Source organism: Mesocricetus auratus, unplaced genomic scaffold, assembly GCF_017639785.1.
Source record: "Mesocricetus auratus isolate SY011 unplaced genomic scaffold, BCM_Maur_2.0 Super-Scaffold_100006, whole genome shotgun sequence".
In the NCBI taxonomy this organism is placed as follows: Eukaryota; Metazoa; Chordata; class Mammalia; order Rodentia; family Cricetidae; genus Mesocricetus; species Mesocricetus auratus.
Window position 1 is genome coordinate 12,613,279 of NW_024429190.1, and position 20,549 is coordinate 12,633,827.

The following is a 20,549-nucleotide window of genomic DNA, read 5'->3' on the forward strand; positions in this document are numbered from 1 at the left end:
AGGATGAAAACCTACAGCCCACATTCATCTCTGGCCAAACCTGCCTTCTCAGCCATTCTCTCTTCATTTCTTTTTAGTTTATTTACTTTGACTGACAAAGACCTCAATGCTTATAGCAAAAGGTGACACTGAACTTTTAGTTTTCATTCTGTATGAGTGTGTGTGTGTGTGTATCTGTGTGCGTGTGTGTCTGTGTGTCTGTGTGTCTGTGTGTGTGTGTGTGTGTACACTCTCAGGATCAGATCCTCTGAAGCGGGAGTCATAGGTGGTTGTGAGTCGCCTGACATGGATTCTAGGAATCGAACTTGGGCCCCTGGAAGAACAATCACACTCTAAACTGCTGAGCCATCTCTACAATCCCCTGGCATTGATTTCTTGATTCTATGGCCTCCACCTTCAAAATGCTGAGATTGCAAGCTCAATTCTTCATTCATTCATTCATTCATTCATTCATTCACCAAGCATACCTCCGTACCTGCTGGGCACCAGGCCCTGTTCTGGGTCCTGACCTTTAAGGTTTGAAAGCCTAGTGAGCTTGTGGCTTGGTTTTGGTTATGGCTTTTCTTTTAAAACTATTTTTAATGTGCATTGGTGTTTTGTTTTATGTGTGAAAGGGTGTTGGGTCTCCTGGAATTGTAGTTACAAACAGTTGTGAGTTGTGGTGGGCTCTGGGAATTGAACCTGGGTCCCCAGTTTTCCTTGCCCACATACCCCACTGGTTCAAGTTGGTCAGATCTCTGGGCTAAGCCACTGAAACTCAGAGGAGCTCCTTAGCTCATGGGGTGACCTTGACTAGCGCCTGTCGGAGGCGCAGCAGTGGGTGAGACCGACTGACTTATGTGTGGGGACATCTGCGGGAGAAGAGATGGCTGCAGAGAGGAGGGGTTGGCGCTGGGTTTGAAAGGCAGAAGACTCCTGTGACTGGAGCCTGACTGTCTGGTTTTGGTATGGGAAGAATAAGCCAGGCAGGGATGGGGTGGAGGAGGGCAAGCTGGCCCAAGGCTTAAAAATGGGGCAAGGGTGGGGGCCAAGCCAAGTCCTGGGCTAATCAGGAAGGCAGAAAAAAACGATAGGGCAGGGACTCTGGTGTCCCTGAGGACTAGAAGAGGCTGCTGACCTCTGAACCACCTGTCCCTATATTACCTGAAGGTGTGCCCATGGCCCTCCCTGGAGGAAGGGTGGGTCTGGCCTATTGTCTGGAGGGTGGGGTAGACAGCGGGTCTCTTCCAGTGTCCAGGAGGGAGTAAGACCAGGCTGATAGGTGCTTGTATTACCCACGGATAAGCCAGCATCAGCAGCCAGCTCAAAGTTTTCCTAGGGGCTAGCCACTTAGCCCTGGCCACCTTCAATATGGGAAGTGGGTGCCTGTGCCTTTAAATTCTCAGCAGGTTGAAATGGCTGATGACATCACTGGTTCCCGGGAGCTGAGGAGCTGGAGCCAGAACCCAAGGGAGCCAGGCTAGGCTGCTGGGGGCTGCAGACATGGAGGGCCAGAGCAGCAGGGGTAGTACCAGGCCAGGTACCAGGACTGGCCTGGGACCCTTGCCTGTGCCCCATGGGGCTTTGCAAGCTGGGTCAGCCTCAAAGGTAAGAGCCCCCAAGCCCGAGCTCCCAATCCTGGTCCCTGGCCCCACATTCCCCCACCACATACACTCTGCAGGCAGGCACTCTGGTGCCCCTGGCTAAGTGGCTAAGGGATTGGTACTTTTCTGTGCCCACCATGCAGGGACAGGGCAAAAAAGGTCACCCTGGAGGGGCAGTGGCGGGATGTCCATAGAGAAACAGAATCAGCCATGACCTGGAGGCCCCCAGAAGTACTCTGGATGGTTGTCGGGGGACCAGCTGTTCTCCAGCTTTGCTGTGTGACCTTGGACAAGTTGCTTGTCCTCTCTGAGCCAATGCAAAATGAGGGGGTTTGTGTCTGAAGACTAGAATTGTGACATCTGGGATATCTAAGTTGTTAGTGCTGGAGGCGGTATGGTGGTTGGGGGAAGGGGGCACACTGCAGGACACTTGGAACCGAGAGGAGTATCCAAAATGCAGCCTCAGAGAGCAGAGTTCAGGGAAGGAAGTGGAGGTAGAATTTCAGGTTCTCCGAACCGAGAAGGACAGGGACAGAGACTGGGACTGAAGTCTGTCTCCAGAGCAGGATGGGGCCACCCTGAGGCGAATGTAGACCTTCTGTCCTCCCTGGCAGAGGACGAGTCCTCCTGGCCTCTGGAGACTGGGGACATCGTAAACAGGATGGACAAGGCAGGGGAACTATTGTCCTTCCACCTGTCAGGTATAAGGGGCACCTATTTGCCTGTCCTCGCAGGTAGGGAGAGGGTGGCAGGATATGAGAGCTCAGCCTGGGCACGGAGAGGCGTGGCAGCAGACCACATTCACTGGCCAGAGGGTGGACTCACTCTCCACCACTCAAGAAGTTCCAGGAAGTGCTAGGCTATCCCCTGGACAAAGTGGTGTGGTCAGGGACCCTTCCCACTGTCCCTTTGTTTTACAGATGGGAAACGGGCTGTGGGCTGAGGAGCATTTGCCTAAAATCACACAGAGCTGGGACAGGAATGTGTATGACAGTCTCAGCTGCCAGCTCATGACCCTGCATGGCGCACTGGGAATGGATCAGCACAGGCAGGCTGTGACCAAGGGGTCAGGGGTGGCAGGTGGTGTGTGAGGAACACCTAAGGGCTACTTACTTGCACTGCAGAGGAAGGAAAAGGCATTCCGCAGGGTAGACCCTGTATCCCCATGCCCACTGGGACAGACTTGGGGTGTCGAACCAGCAGCACTCAGTAAAGGGCGCTGCAGGGGTTACGCCCTGGGAGCTGGTTGGGGTGGAGTAGGTGCCAGCCGGGAACACTAGGCGAGCCCTCAGATTCAGGTTCATGCTCTTCTCAGTCCATTCAGGGTCTGTCTGTCCATCTGTGGGAAGGTTTTTTTTTTGTTGTTGGTTTTTTTTTTTTTTTTTTTTTTTTTTGGTTTTTACGAGACAGGGTTTCTCTGTATTGTTTTGGAGGCTATCGGTCCAGCCCGGCCTCGAACTCACAAAGATCCGCCTGCCTCTGCCTCCCAAGTGTGGGAAGGTTTTAAAAGTTTAATATGGAACATGGCTTTTGTGTCCCATCTCTTCTGAGAGAGAAACTGACCTAGGGCAGAATGGGTTGGAGTGAGACAGCAGGAAGAATTTCCTTGGAATGATATGTCCTTCTTAGCTGTATGGGTCTCCTGGGGTCTATATGGAAGTGGAGCCCTTGGTAAAAGTCACTCTACGTCATTGATTTGTCCTCTACAAGGTGAACTCAAGTTTTCCGCTTCCAGCGAAGAACGCAGGTCCAGTACCCAGGGGACCAAGGTTGGCTCTGGCACCTGTGGGACCACGGGCAGCTGTGTCACCTCCCTCAGAGGGGCCAAGGCCAGCTTTAGCATCCCCCCGGCCCATCCCAGCTCCACTCTCCACCCCTGGAGAACAGAAAAGACCTCCAGCCCACCGCAGCTCCAACCTGGCTTCAACATCTGTAGGCCAGCTGGTGGTATCTGCCTCTGCAGGACCAAAGCCTCCACCAGCCACCTCAGTCTCAATCCTGGCTCCAAAGTCTCTTGGGCAGCTAGTAATATCCGCCTCTGCTATGCCAAGGCCTCCTCAAGCTACCCTGGGGCCTGCCCTATCACCGACTTCCAGGGACCAGAAGCAGTTGTCACCCACCTCTGTGGGACCTAAGCCAACACTGGCAGCCTCGGGCCTGAGCCTAGCCCTGGCTTCTCAGGAGCAACCTCTGCAATCCCCCTCTAGTCCTTCCCCCGTGCCCAGTCCTACTCTGTCACCCTCTCAGGAGCAGACTCTGGCACCAGCATCTGTGACATCTGCCCCAGCTTCTGAAAGACAGTTGACGGATGCTATAACCCGCAGGCCCATTGCTCCCGCAGAGGGGGCTCTCCAGACCCCAGCTCAGGCAACTGTTCTTGCCGCCTCTCCACCAAGGGCCCCGGCTTCCTCAGACCCCCGGCTTTCCCCCTCCTTCCGTGCCCGACCAGAGGCTCCACGCCACAGCCTGGAGGATTCTGTCCTGCCGCCGCCGCCACCACAGACCCTGCCCTTGGATGTGAGCCCAGGCCTTCCAGAGCCTGGCACCCGCTCCCCTGGACTTCTGTCCCCTACCTTTCGACCAGGAACCTCCTCAAACCAGACTGTGCCCCCGCCTCTGCCCAAGCCGCCTCGGTCTCCCAGCCGCTCCCCCAGTCGTTCTCCCAACCGCTCTCCCTGTGTGCCCCCAGCCCCTGACACAGCTCTCCCAAGACCTGGCACCCAGGGTGTGGGGCCTGGCAGGTGCCCAAGCCCTCACCCACAGACGCAAGAGAGCCCGGCCTCCACCACCTCCTCAGCGTCTTCCTCTTGGTCAGCTCAGCCTACCTGCAAGAGTGACCCCGGATTCCGGTGAGGCTTTCTCTCATGAAGAGTTACTGGGGCTTGAAAGCAGAGACTGGCCATTCTTCCGGGATGGTGACGCATTTTTACTCAGTTTACCTCCCTAAGAATTTATCCTGGGCCCACTTTGAGTCTCCTCTAAGGACCCTTATATCTTTACTTGCCTAGGCTTAACTCCCCAGAGAGAGTCCCGTGAGAAAGAAAGGGCGGGTGGGAAATGGTGCCCAGCAGTAAACTTGCCCACGCTCCTGCCTTCAGGATCACTGTGGTTACATGGAACGTGGGGACTGCCATGCCCCCGGACGATGTCACATCTCTTCTTCACCTGGGTGGTGGCCATGACAGTGATGGTGCAGATATGATTGCAATAGGGTGAGGAGTCCTGGGGGTAGGGGTGGGGTGGCTGGGTCCCACGGGACCCACCCCCTGGGCATTTTCCCCCCTGGACACTCACCCTTAGAAGGAATTTCTAAAATAGCCCCTCCAATCGCATGGCTGTTCCCACCCCCCTCACCTCCCAGGTTGCAAGAAGTCAATTCCATGATTAACAAGAGGCTCAAGGACGCGCTCTTCACCGACCAGTGGAGCGAGCTCTTCATGGATGCGCTGGGGCCGTTCAACTTCGTGCTGGTAGTAACACACCCTCATGGGACGCAGGGACACTTTTGGATTCCTGCTCCCATTTCTGAGGGGACTTCTGGGTCTCTATTGCTGGGTGTTCGAATTAGGAAGATGGGGCGCGGGAGGCAGAGGCTGAGGCAGGGCTGTATGTGGAGTGTCTAGGTCTCCCTGCAGGGGCGCGGAAGGCAGAGGCTGAGGGGGGCTGTATGTGGAGTGTCCAGGTCTCCCTGCAGGGGCGCGGAAGGCAGAGGCTGAGGGGGGCTGTATGTGGAGTGTCCAGGTCTCCCTGCAGGGGCGCGGAAGGCAGAGGCTGAGGGGGGCTGTATGTGGAGTGTCCAGGTCTCCCTGCATGGGGGCGGGAGGCAGGGGCTGAGGGGGGCTGTATGTGGAGTGTCCAGGTGTCCCTGCAGGTGAGCACCGTGAGGATGCAGGGAGTCATCCTGCTGCTGTTTGCCAAGTACTACCACTTGCCCTTCCTGCGGGATGTGCAGACAGACTGTACAAGGACTGGCCTGGGCGGCTACTGGGTGAGCGAGGGAGCGGATATGAGTGTGGCCTGCCGCATGCTTGCATCCTGCACCCTGAGACTCCACCAACCCAAGCACCACCCATCACTGCGCCCGTTCCTTTAGCCTGTGCCCCTCCCCTGCCCCAGCATGCTGCTTCTTCCCTTAGAACCCATCCCTGCTTAAGCTTGAGCCTGCTCTGCTCCCTACCTGCTCTTATGCCCCGCCCAGCCCAGGGACTCTCCTCCTGGCTCAGGTCAGCTCCTTGACCGGTGAAACCTCACCCCTAGGGTAACAAGGGTGGAGTAAGTGTGCGCCTAGCCGCCTTTGGGCACATGCTATGCTTCCTAAACTGCCACTTGCCGGCACACATGGACAAGGCAGAGCAGCGCAAGGATAACTTTCAAACTATCCTTAGCCTCCAGCAGTTCCAGGGGCCAGGTGCGCACGGCATCCTGGATCATGAGTAAGTGGGTTTGCGGAGTGCCGCCTGGGTGGCTGTGGAAAGGTGGGCCCATTGACTGGTGTGAGGGGTCCACTCATGCTACCTGCAGAAAAATGGAGGCAGGTAGCAGTTTGGTGGGGCAGGGGGCGGGGAGGGGAGTTGTCCTGGAAGATGGCGCTTTGCTGAGGGGCACCTTCTTGCTGAAGGTCCTAACCTAATTTCTCTAGACCCTCTTACTCCTCCGTCCCCATTTTCCTCCGTTCCTTGACTGACTGAAGGCTCTGGCAGCCCCCACCCATTGGCACCTCTAAAATGCTGTGGGGTTGGATAGGTGCCAGGAAGGATCTAGATTGAGCCTTTGCACCCCATGGACCCACTGACCCCCATCCCCACCCCGGAGCAGCCTTGTATTCTGGTTTGGGGACCTGAACTTCCGAATTGAGAGCTATGACCTACACTTTGTCAAGTTTGCCATAGACAGTAACCAGTTCCATCAGCTCTGGGAAAAGGACCAGGTAAGAATCTTAGATTCCCTCTCTCAACTCCCTCAACCTGGAACTCAACCAGCACCTCGGGGTTCTGCCCTTGCCCTCATCTGTCCCACCCTATCACTGGATGCTGCAAGGCCCAAGCTGTTTGTTTTTCTGCCTTTCTGGACCCTCACAGCTCAACATGGCCAAGAACACTTGGCCCATCTTGAAAGGTTTCCAGGAAGGGCCCCTTAACTTTGCTCCCACCTTCAAGTTTGATGTGGGTACCAACAAGTACGATACCAGGTAAGCTGTGAGACGGGGTGGGATGAGGGAAAGGAGCCTGTGAGATAAGCCTAGTGATGTGCTTTGACACCACCCCAACCCCAGACCCTGAAACTCGGGCTACCCTCTCCTACTCAGTGCCAAGAAGAGGAAGCCGGCCTGGACAGACCGCATTCTGTGGAAGGTCAAGGCTCCAAGTGGGGGTCCCAGCCCCTCAGGCCGAGAGAGTCACAGGCTCCAGGTGACCCAACATAGCTACCGCAGTCACATGGAATACACTGTCAGTGACCACAAGCCCGTTGCTGCCCAGTTTGTTCTGCAGGTGAGTCCTGGTCGCATCTTCCCCTCATGATGTCCCTCGGCCAAGCTGAGTGTCCTCTATCCATCAGCCACCTTTCCACCTGTCCTCAACAGCATCCTGTTTTTCAAGCAAGGAGACCGTGGTTGAGACACAGCCTCCCTTACTCAGGGCCACACAGTAGTAAGAGGAAAAGGAAGTATTTGAACCCAAGACAGTTTGATTGCAGAGCTCATATCTTTCTACTATCTATAACTGACTTCCTTCTTCCAAGAAATGTCCAGGGCAACAAGTTAAAATTTGAATGTGGAAACAGGAGAGTCCAGAGTTCAGGACCAGCCTCAGATACATAGTGAGTTTGAGGTCAGTCTGTGGTATGAGACCCTATCTCAAAAAAAATTCACATATATATATATATATATATATATATATATTAAGACAAGCATTCATAATGACATTCATTCATTGTTAATTTATTGAATAATCATCACCTTATCATGTGGCAGGCATTATGAAATGGGCAGGGATGAGAAAGGAGAGAGTAAAACAAAAACCAAAGCCAGGTTGTGGGTACAGCAGTTGGCAGACTGGCTGCCTCGCATGTACAAGGCCCCAGATGCCATCCCAGGACCAAACTCAGTGCCACGGTCTCCACACTAGAGATCTACAGATAGAGATATTCGGGGAAAATGTGTCAGGGTAGAGGACTGGAGAGATGGCTCAGGAGTTAAGAGAACTTACTGCTCTTGCAGAGGACACAGGTTCAGTTCCCAGCACCCGAATGGGGCAGCTCACAATCACCTATAACTCCAGATCCAGGAGATCTGATGCCTTTAGCTTGTGTGGGCACCCACACACATACACAACCCCCAACACACATGCACATATACGAACAAAGTTGTAAAATAATTTAAAAATATTGTTTTCAAAAAGTGCCTATATTAAACATATATAGACTTTTCTTGTCATTTTCCTTAAACTGTGTAGTGTAACAGCTACCTTCATGTTATTTGCATTATATATATATATATATATATTATGTAAGAATCATAAGTAATCTAGAAAAAATTTTAATATATAGAGGGATATACAGGCTGCATGTGCATAGTATATACTGTTTTACATGAGGCATGTCAGCATCCTTGAGTTTTAGTGTGTACTCGGGAACCAAACACACCCAGATGCTCAGGGATGACTTTATTGTGTTTAGAGCTGAGGTTCCGAGGTGTCAAAGTAAGAGGGCAGTTCTAGAGTCTTAGAAGCTGTTTGGAAGACCATGTAGTCTATGATTTACTTTGAGGTAACCCCAGTCTCCTACCAAGATGGCCATGTGCCTCAAGTCACATAAAGGTTTGTGTGTGGCAGAAGCAGAACTGGGTAGATCCCATGTTTCCAACCTTGAAACCTAAGCTGTATTTTCTGGATTTCTTGGTGTGATAAGAATGTTTCCCCTGGTAACTTTGTCACGTGATCAGTCCGTGGGCCTTAAGCCAATACCTCAGCTGGGCATGGAGATCAGCTCAAGCCTGGCCTCCTGCGAACTCTGGGACACCAGGGACAGGGTGGGAGTTTTTGCTATTGTTTTAGACTGCTTCTTGCTTTGTACTAGGCTCCTTGAAGTTCATGGCCCGCCTGCCTCCAATTCCCAAGTGTTAGGGCTATAGGCATATGCCACGACACCCCATTCCTTAGTCAGATCTCAGTGTTTTGCCTCACCACCCTGTCCTCTGTGGTGGATAGGGAAAAAGCATCATTACCTGGAGCTTCAGAGCCAACTCAGTGGTAGGACATTTCCCTAGCACAGGCAAGGCACCTGGTTTAATCCAGCATTGCAAAAACAACTAAAAGAAAAAGAAAACTTTTAAAAAGTTAGCATAAGCTGGGGCTAGTGGTATATACCTATAATTCCAGGATTCAGAATAGTGAAGCAGAGGATCAATAGTTCAAGGCCAGCCTGGGCCACATAGTGAGACCCTTGCTCAAACAATAAGAAAACTTACCTTTGAACCAAGCATGGTGGAAAATTTCTCTAATTTTGGAGGCTGAGTCAGAAAAATTCCAAGTTCAAAGCCAGTCTGAATTACACAGTGAGTTTCAGACCTTCCTGGTATACACTATGACTCTGTCTCAAAAACAAAAGCCCAAATTACCTACCAGATGTCTTCTGCACATTAGGCTGTGTGCACGACACTTTCCATGCATCATCCTTTGAATGTCTTAGCCCTTGAAATACCCAAAGTCTCCTTTCCAGTTCACTGTTGGGAGAAACTGAGGACAGTATTTATTTTATGCATGTGGCTGTTTGGCTGTATATGTTTCTATGTAGCTGGTACCTGTGAAGAGGCATCAGATCCCCTGAAACTAGATGGTGGTGTGACGCCATATGGGTGCTGGGGCTTGAACCTGGGACCTCTGGAAGAACAGACAGTGCTCGCAATCACTGAGACATCTATCTCTCCAGGCCCTTGCTTTGATTTTTTAATTACATTTATTTATGTACACAGGTGTACACTTCCTGAAAGAGGTCAGAGGACAACTTTTGGGAGTTGGTTTTCTTTCCAAATGTGGATTCTGGGGATTACACTCAGGTCATATAAAGTGTCCTTATGCACTGAGCCATCTCACAAGGACTTGATTTTTGGTTGTTTGGGGACTTGTTTGTTTGTTTTATTTTTCTTGTCTTTTTGAGAACTGTCTCTTGTAGCCTGGTCTGGCCTCCAACCAAGAATGACCCTAGAATCTGACCCTCCAGCGTCCACCTGAGTACTAAAGTTATGGGTCTGGACCACTGTGCTTCTGCAGGTTGTGACGCTGCAAAGCCTTGGAGTACATTTCAACCTGTCCTTCTGTTAGGAATCTGGGTCAGGGAAAAGATGTACTGGTTTCTTCTGGAACAGCTAGGCTCAGAAACTGAGGGAAGGAAACCTGAAACCAGATCAACAGGGACCAGACAAAGGCCTGAGGTTGGCGCCACCTGAGCCCTTTTTAGGGACACAGGTGGCCAGGACTCTGGCTGCTTGCCATTGCAGAAACTCCACCTATTCAGGTGGCTCTCTGGCTGTCCTGACTGGTCTTTGGGGAAAATACTCATGATGATAATCTGTCTCCATGGACTGATGACAAAAGCAGCTATTAGTGGGCCCTTAATAGTAAGATTCAGATGGGGGGAACTGAGTTTGGGGATGGCTAGGGTCTTGTCTATTAGTGGGCCCTTAATAGTAAGATTCAGATGGGGGAACTGAGTTTGGGGATGGCTAGGGTCTTGTCTGTTGTCACAAAGCAATTTAGTGACAGCTAGAAAGTGAACTGAGGTCTCCAGCCACCGATCCCTGGGCTCTTGCTGGCTCCAAGAAACCAGAATCGCATATACCACAGGACTTTACTAGCGTTTAGGCAGATTATTTAGTGAGCACTTAAGCAGTTTAAGGAATATGTTACAAATTTCTTTTCAGGGAATCAGTAGTACAGCCCCAGGTATAAAGCAAGAGCCGACTGCTCTGCCAGAAGAACCAAGTTCAATTCCCAGCACCCACATGGCAGCTCACAACCATCTGTAACTCCAGGTCCAGGCACCAGGCACACACATAGTGCACAGACACATATGTAGATAAACACTCATAAAACAAAAATTTAAAATTAAACTAGACAAAAGCAAGCCAGGCGTTGGTGGCCCACGCCTTTAATCCCAGCACTCGGGAGGCAGAAGCAGGCAGATCTCTGTTGAGTTCAAGGCCAGCCTGGTCTACAAAGCTACACAGAGAAACCCTGTCTTGAAAAGCAACAACAACAAAAACAAACAAACAAACAAAAAATAGACAAAAGCCCCTGAGTTCACAGACAAAAGCCCCTGAGTTCACAGACAAGGGCCTGCTATTCAGAAAAGCCAAGGAACTAACCCACTGTATAACCAACAATGGCCGAGCCAAGGCCAAACCTAAGACTGGCTGTCTTCAGGGCTGTGTCTGCTTACTTCCTAAGAAAGCTGAGGATAAAAAGGGGCCCAGAAAGGAGGCAGGAGTTTTTGTTTGTTTGAGTTTGGTTTGGTTTTCACCAGATTTTTGGAACAGTTTCTCCATATAGCCCATTCTGGCCCACTTGCTGTGCTGGCCAGACTGTCCTCAAATAATAAATCCTCCTGCCTCAGCCTCCAGTAATACTGTCATTACAAGCATGGGTCACTACCCAAGAGCCCCAATAATGTGAGGTGTTAATGGGCGCCCTCTGACACTGTCCCGACCCTGCCTTGCTTGGACAGTTTGCCTTCAGGGATGATGTGCCTTTGGTGCGTCTGGAGGTGGCCGATGAGTGGGTACGGCCAGAGCAGGCTGTGGTGCGGTACCGCATGGAAACCGTGTTTGCTCGGAGCTCCTGGGACTGGATCGGCTTGTACCGGGTAAGAAGGGCAAGAGTCTGGGGCTCTCAAGGAAGGGGGGTCCTGCAGCCCCCTGTTCCCTGCTTGCTGTTCTGCTGAGACGCTTCTGGCATAGATGTCCCAACCCTGGCTCCTCTTTCCCTAGGTGGGTTTCCGCCACTGCAAGGACTACATGGCTTATGTCTGGGCCAAACATGAAGAAGTAGATGGGAATATCTACCAGGTATTTACAAGGAGTGGAGCGTTGAAGGCCCCATTGCCTTGGGGACACCAGGAGTCTGCTTGGGAGAGAGGGTCCTGAGGCTACACCTTGGTCCCAGCTTGGGCGTCTACCCCTGTCCCCACCAGGTGACCTTCAGTGAGGAATCACTGCCCAAGGACCATGGAGACTTCATCCTGGGTTATTATAGCCACCACCACAGCATCCTCATTGGCGTCACCGAACCCTTTCAGGTAAATAGACCAGACCCTAAGGTCAAAACTTGTCAAGAAGTCCCAATCACCTGTCAGATCTTCTGTGTCTGCAACCTCAGACCAGTAGCCCAGCCTCTCTGGGTCTGCCAGCCTGAAGGAATAAGTGGCAGGCTAGAGAGTGGGATTGCCCCAGTGGCCAGTGTTCTCTCCAGATCTCGCTGCCTACCTCAGAATCGGCCAGCAGCACCACAGACAGCTCAGGCACCAGCTCGGAGGGTGAGGATGACAGCACTCTGGAGCTGCTTGCACCCAAGTCCCGAAGCCCCAGCCCTGGCAAGTCCAAGAGACACCGTAGCCGCAGCCCGGGCCTAGCCCGCTTCCCCAGTCTTGCTCTCCGTCCTTCATCCCGGGAACGCCGCGGTGGCAGCCGCAGTCCCTCACCCCAAAGCCGCCAGCTGCCTCGGGTAGCCCCTGACAGGGGTCACAGCAGTGGCAGCCGAGGTAGCAGTGAGGAGGGGCCCACTGGGCTGCCTGGCCCTTGGGCCTTCCCACCAGCCGTGCCTCGAAGCCTGGGCCTGCTCCCAGCCTTGCGCCTGGAGACCGTAGACCCCGGTGGTGGAGGCTCCTGGGGACCTGACCGGGAGGCCCCTGACCCTAACAGCCTGTCCCCCAGCCCCCAGAGCCGACTGGGGCTAGAGGAAGGGGGCTTGGGGCCCTGAGGTGGGCAGGCAGATGGACCCGGACAGCCTCACCCTGCCTCCGCCTGCCACAAACCTGCCTGCCTCTCTCTTGCTGCTTGCTCCAGTGGTTAATCACACCTGCCACTCTGTCTTGGCCACGAGTGTCCAGCTGGGGCTCCCCAAACTCAGTCCTGGCACCACCTCAACTGTGACAATCAGCAAAGCCTCGCCTAGGACCCCATTCTTGCATAATGAGGGAAACTCTGGCAATGTTCCGATCTTGGAGGTCATCCATTAGGAATTAAATTCTCCAGCTTCACTCCTGGCTCTTTCCTGTCTTGTGAGAAGTCTGAGGTGGGGAGGGGGAAGGAATTAAAGATCTGAGGGAGTGATAGAACTAATATATATTAGGCACCAGCTGTATGTGGAAACATGCCGTCTCCTTTAATCCCACAATAATCCTGTGTGCTCAGTGCCATTTTTGAACCATTTCACAGATGGGCAAGCTGAAGCCTCGATTGGCCCTGCCAGCACCTCAAGAGCAGGCAGCAAGCTCAGCCTGGCTATGCACTAGAAGAAGAGAGTGTTTACTGGCTGTATATGTGTTTATTAATTCACTCCCCAGCAGCCCTATGAGGTAGTTCATGTTTAAGGCTCCCCTTTTCAGGCTAGGGGTGTAACTTAGTTGGTTGGATGCTTGCTTAGCAACCCCTGGTTGAAGGGTTGAAGCCTGGGTTCTATCCCTAGTACCACATAAAACTTGGTGTGATGGCTTACTCCTATAATCCCAGCCCTTGGAGGTAGAGGAAGGTGGATCAGAAGTCCAAGGCTACACTAATGTACTTAGGAGAAGTCAGCCTGGGCTACAGTGAAACCACAGCTCAGACAAAAAAGAAAAAACCTCCTTTTTCAGAGGAGGAAACTAAGGCTTACAGTGGAGGAAGGAGGTCCCTAACTCAAGGGCACAGATGAGATTCCAATTTAGAGTTAGAGCAGAAAGATTAGTTGAGCCCAGGAAGGGCCCAGACACTATTAAGAGAGGGGGTCTCCACTGGGGAGAGTTGAGAACACGCTCCCTATGCTGGATTCAGATCTGGGTATTTCTGCTGTACCCCTGTTTTCCTACCTGCAGCTCTATGCCTCACAGGCAGGTGCCGAGGCTCCTGCAGGCAGATCTCAGGACATGTTAATTTTGTAACAGGGGCTGTCAGGCATCTGCTTCTGCCTCTGCAATCAGTGACTCCCCATCTCCAGTGTGTATGAAGTTTCCTGGCAAGGTCTAAACCCAAGGCTTCAGAAGCGGCCTCCTGAACACCATGTCCAGGCACAGAGGGGTTATGTCTCTAGCCTCTAGTTGCCCATGCGAGCTAAGCTGTTCCTCAAAGAAGGGTCCGAGTCTCTGGGAACATGGCAAAGCCGGGAAGGAGGTCCAGGCTGGTGCCCAGGCTGTTGTGCCTGAGGTCATGAGCTCCAGAATTTTTTCTGTCCACCGGGTCTCCAGATTGCTTGGGTTAGTTGCAGACACTGGCTGTAGAATGACGTGGAGGTCCCGGAAGGCTCCAAAGACAGCGCCAGAGTCCCATCTGTGCCTTTATCCCAGAAATGGAGCCATTTCTGCTGAACCCTCTGCAAGTGCCGAGCTGACACCCTGATGGCCCTGTGGTCTCTGGAACAGCTGTTGGAAGAGAAGGGGTCAAAACCAGCAGAGTTCCACCCTACTTTGAAAACGGAACCAAGGCCAGAGAGGAGCAGGTGTGAAGCCAGGGTCCCTAGCAAGGCAAGGAGGACATGGCTATATCCAGATGAGGCAGAATTAACGTAGGCTGGTACCCAGAGGCCTAGGTTCCATACAGAATGGTTGTGGAAACCTGAGCCAGTAATTGAGCCTCAGTTTCCTATCTCACTATCGAGCAGGTCTTGAGCTATATACATCACACTCACTATTTCCTTGTCTTCTGCCATCTTTGTTTGTTTGAGATAGGATCTCTCTGTGTATCCTAGACCAGTCTTAAAACTGCTATCTATACTAGTTGGGCCTCAAAGTACATTCTCTTGCCTTGGCTTCCCAAGTACTCAGACTACAGGCATGTCCCCCACATCTGGCTTTCCCGTAGCCATTCTACAGACAAGGAAGTAGAAGAGGGTTAGAAAGGTGAATCAATGTATCAAGGACATATAAGAATTAAAACTCAGAGTCCAGGCACCCACATCCCCCACCCATCCAGGCCTGCTGCAGAGCTGGGCTCAGGGTAACATGAGTCAGAGGGACAACAACAAATGGAGTTCAGATCCCTCTGATACTTTTCCAGGCCTCTTGTCCCAGGCACACAATTGGTCTCTGTCAGGCAAACCCAGCCCTTGGCAAAGGCCCCCATCCCTCCTGGCTCTGCCAACACTTGCCTTTTGCCTTCAGCACAGTCGAGTTGGGGGGCCAGCTTGAAGCAGGTAGTTCCCAGGAGCTCCCAAACCTTGTTGGTGCCTGCAGGTGGCCTGTGAACCCTCAGGAAACGTGCCAGACTGAGGGTAGATGCAGGCTCAGGCCGTGCCAAAACCTTGCCAGGTGCCCCTGCACAGTTCTGGCAGTAGGCAGCCCACCCCCAAGCCCACCCAGCAGGCCTCACCGGCGGGTGCAGTTACAATGGAAAAGAGGCATCTGGGCACTGTTAAGCAGGTGAAACTTGGTTTCCTGGGGCTTGATCTGGTGCTCACACTGGTCCAGTCGTCGAAGGGTTCGGCAGACTCGGGGAGCACCTGGGGGCAGATGTGAAAGAAAGCCCAGCCTTGGTTGTGGCCACGCCTTTAATCCCAGCACTTGGGAGGCAGAAACAGGAGGATCTCTGTGAGTTTGAGGCCAGCCTGGTCTACAGAGTGAGTTCCAGGACAGGTTCCAAAGCTACACAGAGAAACCCTGTCTCGAAAAACCAAAAAAAGGAAGGAAGGAAGCTAGCTAGCAAGCTCGTTCTGCATGGGAGGCCTAACCCTGTCTGCCACCATCCAGGAGACACACCGTACTTATGATTGATTACACGGTCCTCTTTTGCATCCTTCCCTGTGTTCACAGAGCGTTATCCACATAGAATGAACTGTCCCCCACCCCATGCACAGTCACTGTCTGGAGATCCCAGATAAGGCTTCCTGGGAGAAGGCTCAGTCTACGAATCTGAGTCTGAGAGAGAAAAAGAGAGAGTGTCCCCAATAGGAAAAGAACATGTGCCAAACAAAGCTAGTGGTGAGAGATGGTTGTGAGGGCTTCGGTTTTGTTTCTGCTGGGCTTGAGCATGGATAGAACGTGGAGCCATGCATGTTGTAGATAAATGCTTCGCCACTGGATTCATCCAGCCGGGTACATCTAACCCTTGCAGGCGGCTTTTGAGGAAACATTGGTGGAGCTGAAGTTTCAGCCAGAGAGTAGAGTCCGTAGGGTCTAAGGGTCCTGAGTGCTGAGATTTCGTCAGCTAATATTATGAGAGGTGAGGGACTCAACAGGGAGTGGCATGGTCCAACTTATGGAATATGGAAGTCCTTGGCTGTCAGCATCTGATGAGGAAAATTTGGGATGCCCTGGGAGATGTTTAGAACAAGAAAAGAAGTAACACCTACATTTGCACACAGAGGCAAGAGCACCCCCACCCCCGCTAAGAGCATGGTTTTAAACTCACGTTGAAGTTTTGGGCCATCTTGATAGCCAGGATGGGGGACTTCTGGCTGGGCTCTGGAGACCATATCAAGCCTGGAAGCAACTGCAGGGGTCTGGGGGGTCATGGTGGAGGTTATACTTTGGTGCCCAGCTTGTGTCTGCTGTGGGCGCCTCTTCTGGGGGCTGGGACTAGGTGGGGTGGCTGCAGCCTTCCAGGAGGCATTATAATAGGTCCTGGGCTGAAGATGAGCAAGGGGCACCGAGCCATATGCCCTGCACCTGAAGGGGATAATTTGAGGCAATTGATGACCCAGAAATTCTGTTCCTAAAGATTCTTCTAGTCTCATCCCATCCCACTGGGTTGTGGGATATACTCCAGAAGGGCCCAAACCCCTGACTTTGCCTTAAGGAATGGACAAACTCTACAATGCATGGTCTTAGAGGACAAACAGATATCCCTTCCTCCCTCCCTGCTGGCTGGCAAGGACTCAAGTGGGGCAGTCACCTACCCGCCCCACCAGTGCCATGCCACACAGGCCTCCTGCTCTTTCAGCACAAAGCAAGGGATCTCCAGCACATTGAAGAAGGCCACACCCATGATGTCAGAGATGGAGTCACGCTGGCTCCTCAGGCATTGCTGAAACCTGCCCCCAGAACCAGAATTCAGGTCCCAGGACCCCAGGGAGCCTCCAGGTACCCTCTGCAGCCCACCCTACCAGATGATCATTCATTTTCTGAGGCCTCGGTTTTGCCCACCTGCACTGAGGGTGGTCGGGAGAGGAAGGGGCCCACTTCTAAACTCTCTGGATTCCTAGTGCCTATACCCAAGAACCGGGTAACTCTACTCTGCCCCCAAGCCCCAGACCCTCTCTGACTGCTGCCAACCTGGCATCACAATCGCAGTGAGAGATGGTGTGGAACCGGAAGTTCCGGATGCCATAGTTATACTGCAAGGGTGAGATGGTTTGCGGGCATTGGTCGTGTTCCCGGCAGCAGAGGTCAGGGCCATGGAGCATTCCTGCATGGAGAGAAGAGGGGACAAACTAGAGTGGGGTCCTGGATACCATGGACCAGCTATGACTGCCTGGCATAGCAGACAGAGTTTACCCCATTCCCATCCCAGCCCATGGGTGGCCTCACACCAGATGCTTGCTGGATAGACGACACCCATATTTCCAACATTTCCAACATTTTCAGAGAAGACCATCCAGGCTTGCAGCCTCCTTGGCCTACTCCTAGTGCCTGGAAGCTCACACACCAGCATGTGGACATGTCTTCTTTGGAACTAGAGCTGACTCACAGAGTTCCTAAGCTCACACCCAACTAAAACTCCCAGTTATGAAAGTGTGTGTGATGGAATGACAGACAGCTGGGGTGCAACATTTTCTCTGGTACTGCAAGGCACTGGGTGGCCAACATGCCATTCTGGCCTATTCAGGTCAGGTCCTGCACCAGGGCTCCCTGCAGATACACAACAGACAACTACAGCCCAAGCAATAGTGCTTTTCATGGGCATTTCCCACAAGCCAAGCTCACAGAGGCCCAAAGGGGAAGTGGCCCTTTATCTTACAGATAAGGAACTCGGAGCAGCAAGAAGTGTCAGTTCTTGCTTAGCTGTGATCTGAACCCAGTTCTTAGGGACTTTCTCCCTAAGTGTGAGTAGAGGCTGTTTAGAACAGCAGAACTGCGCGCGCGCGCACACACACACACACACACACACACACACACACACACACACACACACACACGAATTAAAAAAAAAGAGCAACAGAATTGGAATCCTCCCCAGCCTACCTCCTCCCTCAGACGGTGACTCCCGAGGACTCTGGGCTTGAGTAAGACCTTTCCCATCCGTGACATCACTTACATGGTCCATGAAGAGCTACTCACCCCCATTTTACAGACAAAAAATGAGGTTCAAAGTACCACACACACACACACACACACACACACACACACACACACACACACACACACACGGTGACTCACCCAGGTCTGAGGAGTTCTCAGCAGAGTTCCCAACTCCACACCACAGCGTGCCGGGAATGGTCCAGCCTCTCCTCCTTCGACTGCGCCCTCTGTCAGGGGTTTGGCTCTGCCCTGTTTCTCGCTTCTCCCTGGCTCCTGTAGGACTGTCCTCAGACCCGTGACAGGCCTCCCACTGACTCTGCAGGGCGGCCAGTGCTCTCTGCAGCTCAGGTCCAGGGCTGTGGGTGAAGGAGTGCCTCCAGGGCTCATGAGTACAGAGGGCCCCGAAAGCTCCGATCAGCTCGGATTCATCCTGCCTGATACATACCTTCAGCCTATAGTGCGCATCCCAGAGGGCCTGGAATAGGGCCAGGCCTTGGGCGTCTTTGCCTAAGAAGCTCAGGGAGCCCAGAGGGCTACCAGGGATGGGCTTGACCAAGTAGCAGGAGGTACTGTTCCAGGGGAGGGTGAGGGAGCCCCCTGGAGCAACCCCTAGGAAAGTCAGCATCCCCAGCAGGACCCTGAGAATGCCCATTCTGTCCTAGCTCAGCCGGTCAGACAAAGCTCCTTGGATGCCTGCCTGCCTTTGGTTACCCACAAGGCTGCTGCTGAGGCTGCATCACAAGCAATGCCCAGCAGGCTCTGGGTGTCTGTCGGGGCCAATGAATGGAGCTGCGGGAGGAGGAAGGCAGGAGTATGGAGTGATCTTGGGCTTGTAACCAAATCCACCGGCTGGGCAGGCTGCTGATTGGCTGATAAATACATTGCTGGGCTCCCGCCTCCACTCACCCTGCCCTCAGAGCTGTCCAGTCACCTGCCCTAGGCCAGCCTGTAAGGATATGTCTGTGGGAGCCAAAGCCTTGGGCTGTGACGGTGGAAGGTGGAGGCGAGAAGCCAAGGAGGAGCTGTGTCTCCTTTGGAGTGAGAAAAGGGTGCAGTCAGGGACACCCCCAGAACCTGTCCTTGTACTCCTAACCCAGCTGTGGCTGCCACACCCAAATCTGTGACATTGGCAAGAGGCCATGGACCTCACTCAGCCAAGACAGGTAGAAGAGGTGAGGGCAGGGCTGGGGCTCTGGGGCCCACCCTGGGACTTCGCAAGTCTTCTGGGAAAGGAAGATTGATTCTGGTACTCCTTCCAAGTCCTGGGTTTCAGAAAGACTATTGGCATACTCCAAATCCCCAGGAGCCCTGGGACTCCTGGGACTCTTAAGTACAGATCTGATCCAACACCAATACTCCTGCCTGATGATTGGAACCCACAGCCAGGATAGGACCTGAAAACAACCAGGAGCAGAGCTGGCACTAGGTATTTGAGAGACGGGGTCCCCAGACAAGCAGAAAATGGCTCAGAGGGCCTCATCTGCATGCCTTCTATTCTAGGAGTGTGGCTCAGAAGGCATCATGGGTCTCTCTTTTAGGGAGGGGGCTTACTCAGCACTGTTTCCCATGTCCACAAGCTGATGTGTTATTCAGCTTCCAACCATCTGGTGAAGCTGGCACTTACACCCATTATATAGATAAAGAAACCGAGCTCAGCTGGGCATAGTGGTGCACACCTTTAATCCCAGCACTCCCAGAGGCAGAGGCAGGTGGATCTCTGAGTTTGAGGCCAGCCTGGTCTATATGGTAAATTCCAGGACAGCCAGGGCTACATAATGAGACCCTGTATCGAAAAACAAACAAAAAGAAAGAAAGAAAGAAAGGAAGGAAGGAAGAAATTGAAGCTCCATAAGGACAATAAAAATTCAAATTGCATTCAGGTCCCATGGGGCTGAGGGGGTTAAAGGCTGGGAATCAGGGCTGGCTGGGCCCAACCCCCCTCCATCCTCCATCCTACTCTCCAGGAAGTCCGATCCCAGTGGGGCAGAGTCAGAGCCAATATTGAGAAGGGGAGCTCAGTGTGCTGCTTCCGGGGAGTGAATACCAGGTCATGAGGCCCATCTTTGTGGCTTCAGAACTAGCATTGACCTGGGGGAAAATAGACAAGGACAATGAAAAGAAAATGAGTGTAACTGACATGGACACCAGACCCCTCCCCAGAGGTGGAGAAAAGAGGGGCAGTGTAGGGGAAGTGGTGGCAGGGGAGGGAGGGAGAGGGCAGGACACAGACAAGCCCAGGGAGCCTTCCTGGGAAAAAGTCTGGGATTGTGTGGTACTTCCTTTTGTCACAGGGCCTGACTTCCCACTCAACTCCCTTTTCCACATTCCACGCCTTCCCTTGCCAGACGGAATCGGGAATCGTCTCAGGACCCAGCTTTGGAAAGATTATGCAGACCCAGCTGGGGTGGTGACGCCCTTTAGAAGTCAAGCCTTCTCCGAGCCTTGGTCTCCTCTTAGCACGACCAGGACCAGGGCAATTCCCAGTTACCTATAGGATGTTAGGCAAGACTCTTAATGTAGGCCAGCATCTGCTGTCTAAAACACTCA

At 52.8% G+C, this 20,549-nt stretch overlaps 2 protein-coding genes across 3 annotated transcripts; one reads left to right on the forward strand and one right to left on the reverse strand.

Moving 5' to 3' along the window:
• The first annotated feature begins 1,334 nt into the window (after positions 1-1,334).
• Inpp5j (inositol polyphosphate-5-phosphatase J) lies at positions 1,335-12,833 on the forward strand. Its single transcript, XM_005068910.4, has 13 exons — positions 1,335-1,587; positions 3,294-4,432; positions 4,682-4,795; positions 4,945-5,053; positions 5,455-5,571; positions 5,841-6,016; positions 6,399-6,510; positions 6,662-6,771; positions 6,889-7,072; positions 11,304-11,441; positions 11,566-11,643; positions 11,769-11,873; positions 12,047-12,833. The coding sequence occupies exons 1-13, from the start codon at positions 1,483-1,485 to the stop codon at positions 12,551-12,553; spliced, it is 2,994 nt and encodes a 997-aa protein (XP_005068967.1). The 5' UTR covers positions 1,335-1,482; the 3' UTR covers positions 12,554-12,833.
• Positions 12,834-12,937: 104 nt separating this feature from the next.
• On the reverse strand, positions 12,938-18,813 carry Pla2g3 (phospholipase A2 group III). 2 transcript variants are annotated; one of them, XM_005068909.4, is made up of 7 exons: positions 18,141-18,813; positions 17,037-17,169; positions 16,661-16,795; positions 16,174-16,430; positions 15,136-15,265; positions 14,915-15,031; positions 12,938-14,189 (listed from the first exon to the last, which is right to left on the reverse strand). In XM_005068909.4, exons 1-7 carry the CDS (start codon positions 18,652-18,654, stop codon positions 13,976-13,978), a joined length of 1,500 nt encoding a protein of 499 aa, XP_005068966.1. In that variant the 5' UTR covers positions 18,655-18,813; the 3' UTR covers positions 12,938-13,975. The 2 variants fall into 2 exon arrangements, with proteins under 2 accessions (XP_005068966.1, XP_040602771.1); XM_040746837.1 differs by lacking the exon at positions 16,661-16,795.
• Positions 18,814-20,549: the final 1,736 nt, after the last annotated feature.

What these genes read in the sequence shown, in the direction of transcription:
- Pla2g3 (XM_005068909.4), bottom strand. Translation starts at nt 18,654, where the DNA reads ATGGGCATTCTCAGGGTCCTGCTGGGGATGCTGACTTTCCTAGGGGTT. An exon ending in CACTGCGATTGTGATGCCAG is followed by an intron (nt 16,796 to 17,036) that starts GTTGGCAGCAGT and finishes TTCTGGGGGCAG; the next exon opens with GTTTCAGCAATGCCTGAGGA. An exon ending in GACTGTGCTGAAGGCAAAAG is followed by an intron (nt 14,190 to 14,914) that starts GCAAGTGTTGGC and finishes CTCTTCCAACAG; the next exon opens with CTGTTCCAGAGACCACAGGG.
- Inpp5j (XM_005068910.4), top strand. Translation starts at nt 1,483, where the DNA reads ATGGAGGGCCAGAGCAGCAGGGGTAGTACCAGGCCAGGTACCAGGACT. An exon ending in CTGGCCTGGGCGGCTACTGG is followed by an intron (nt 5,572 to 5,840) that starts GTGAGCGAGGGA and finishes CCTCACCCCTAG; the next exon opens with GGTAACAAGGGTGGAGTAAG. An exon ending in CACGGCATCCTGGATCATGA is followed by an intron (nt 6,017 to 6,398) that starts GTAAGTGGGTTT and finishes ACCCCGGAGCAG; the next exon opens with CCTTGTATTCTGGTTTGGGG.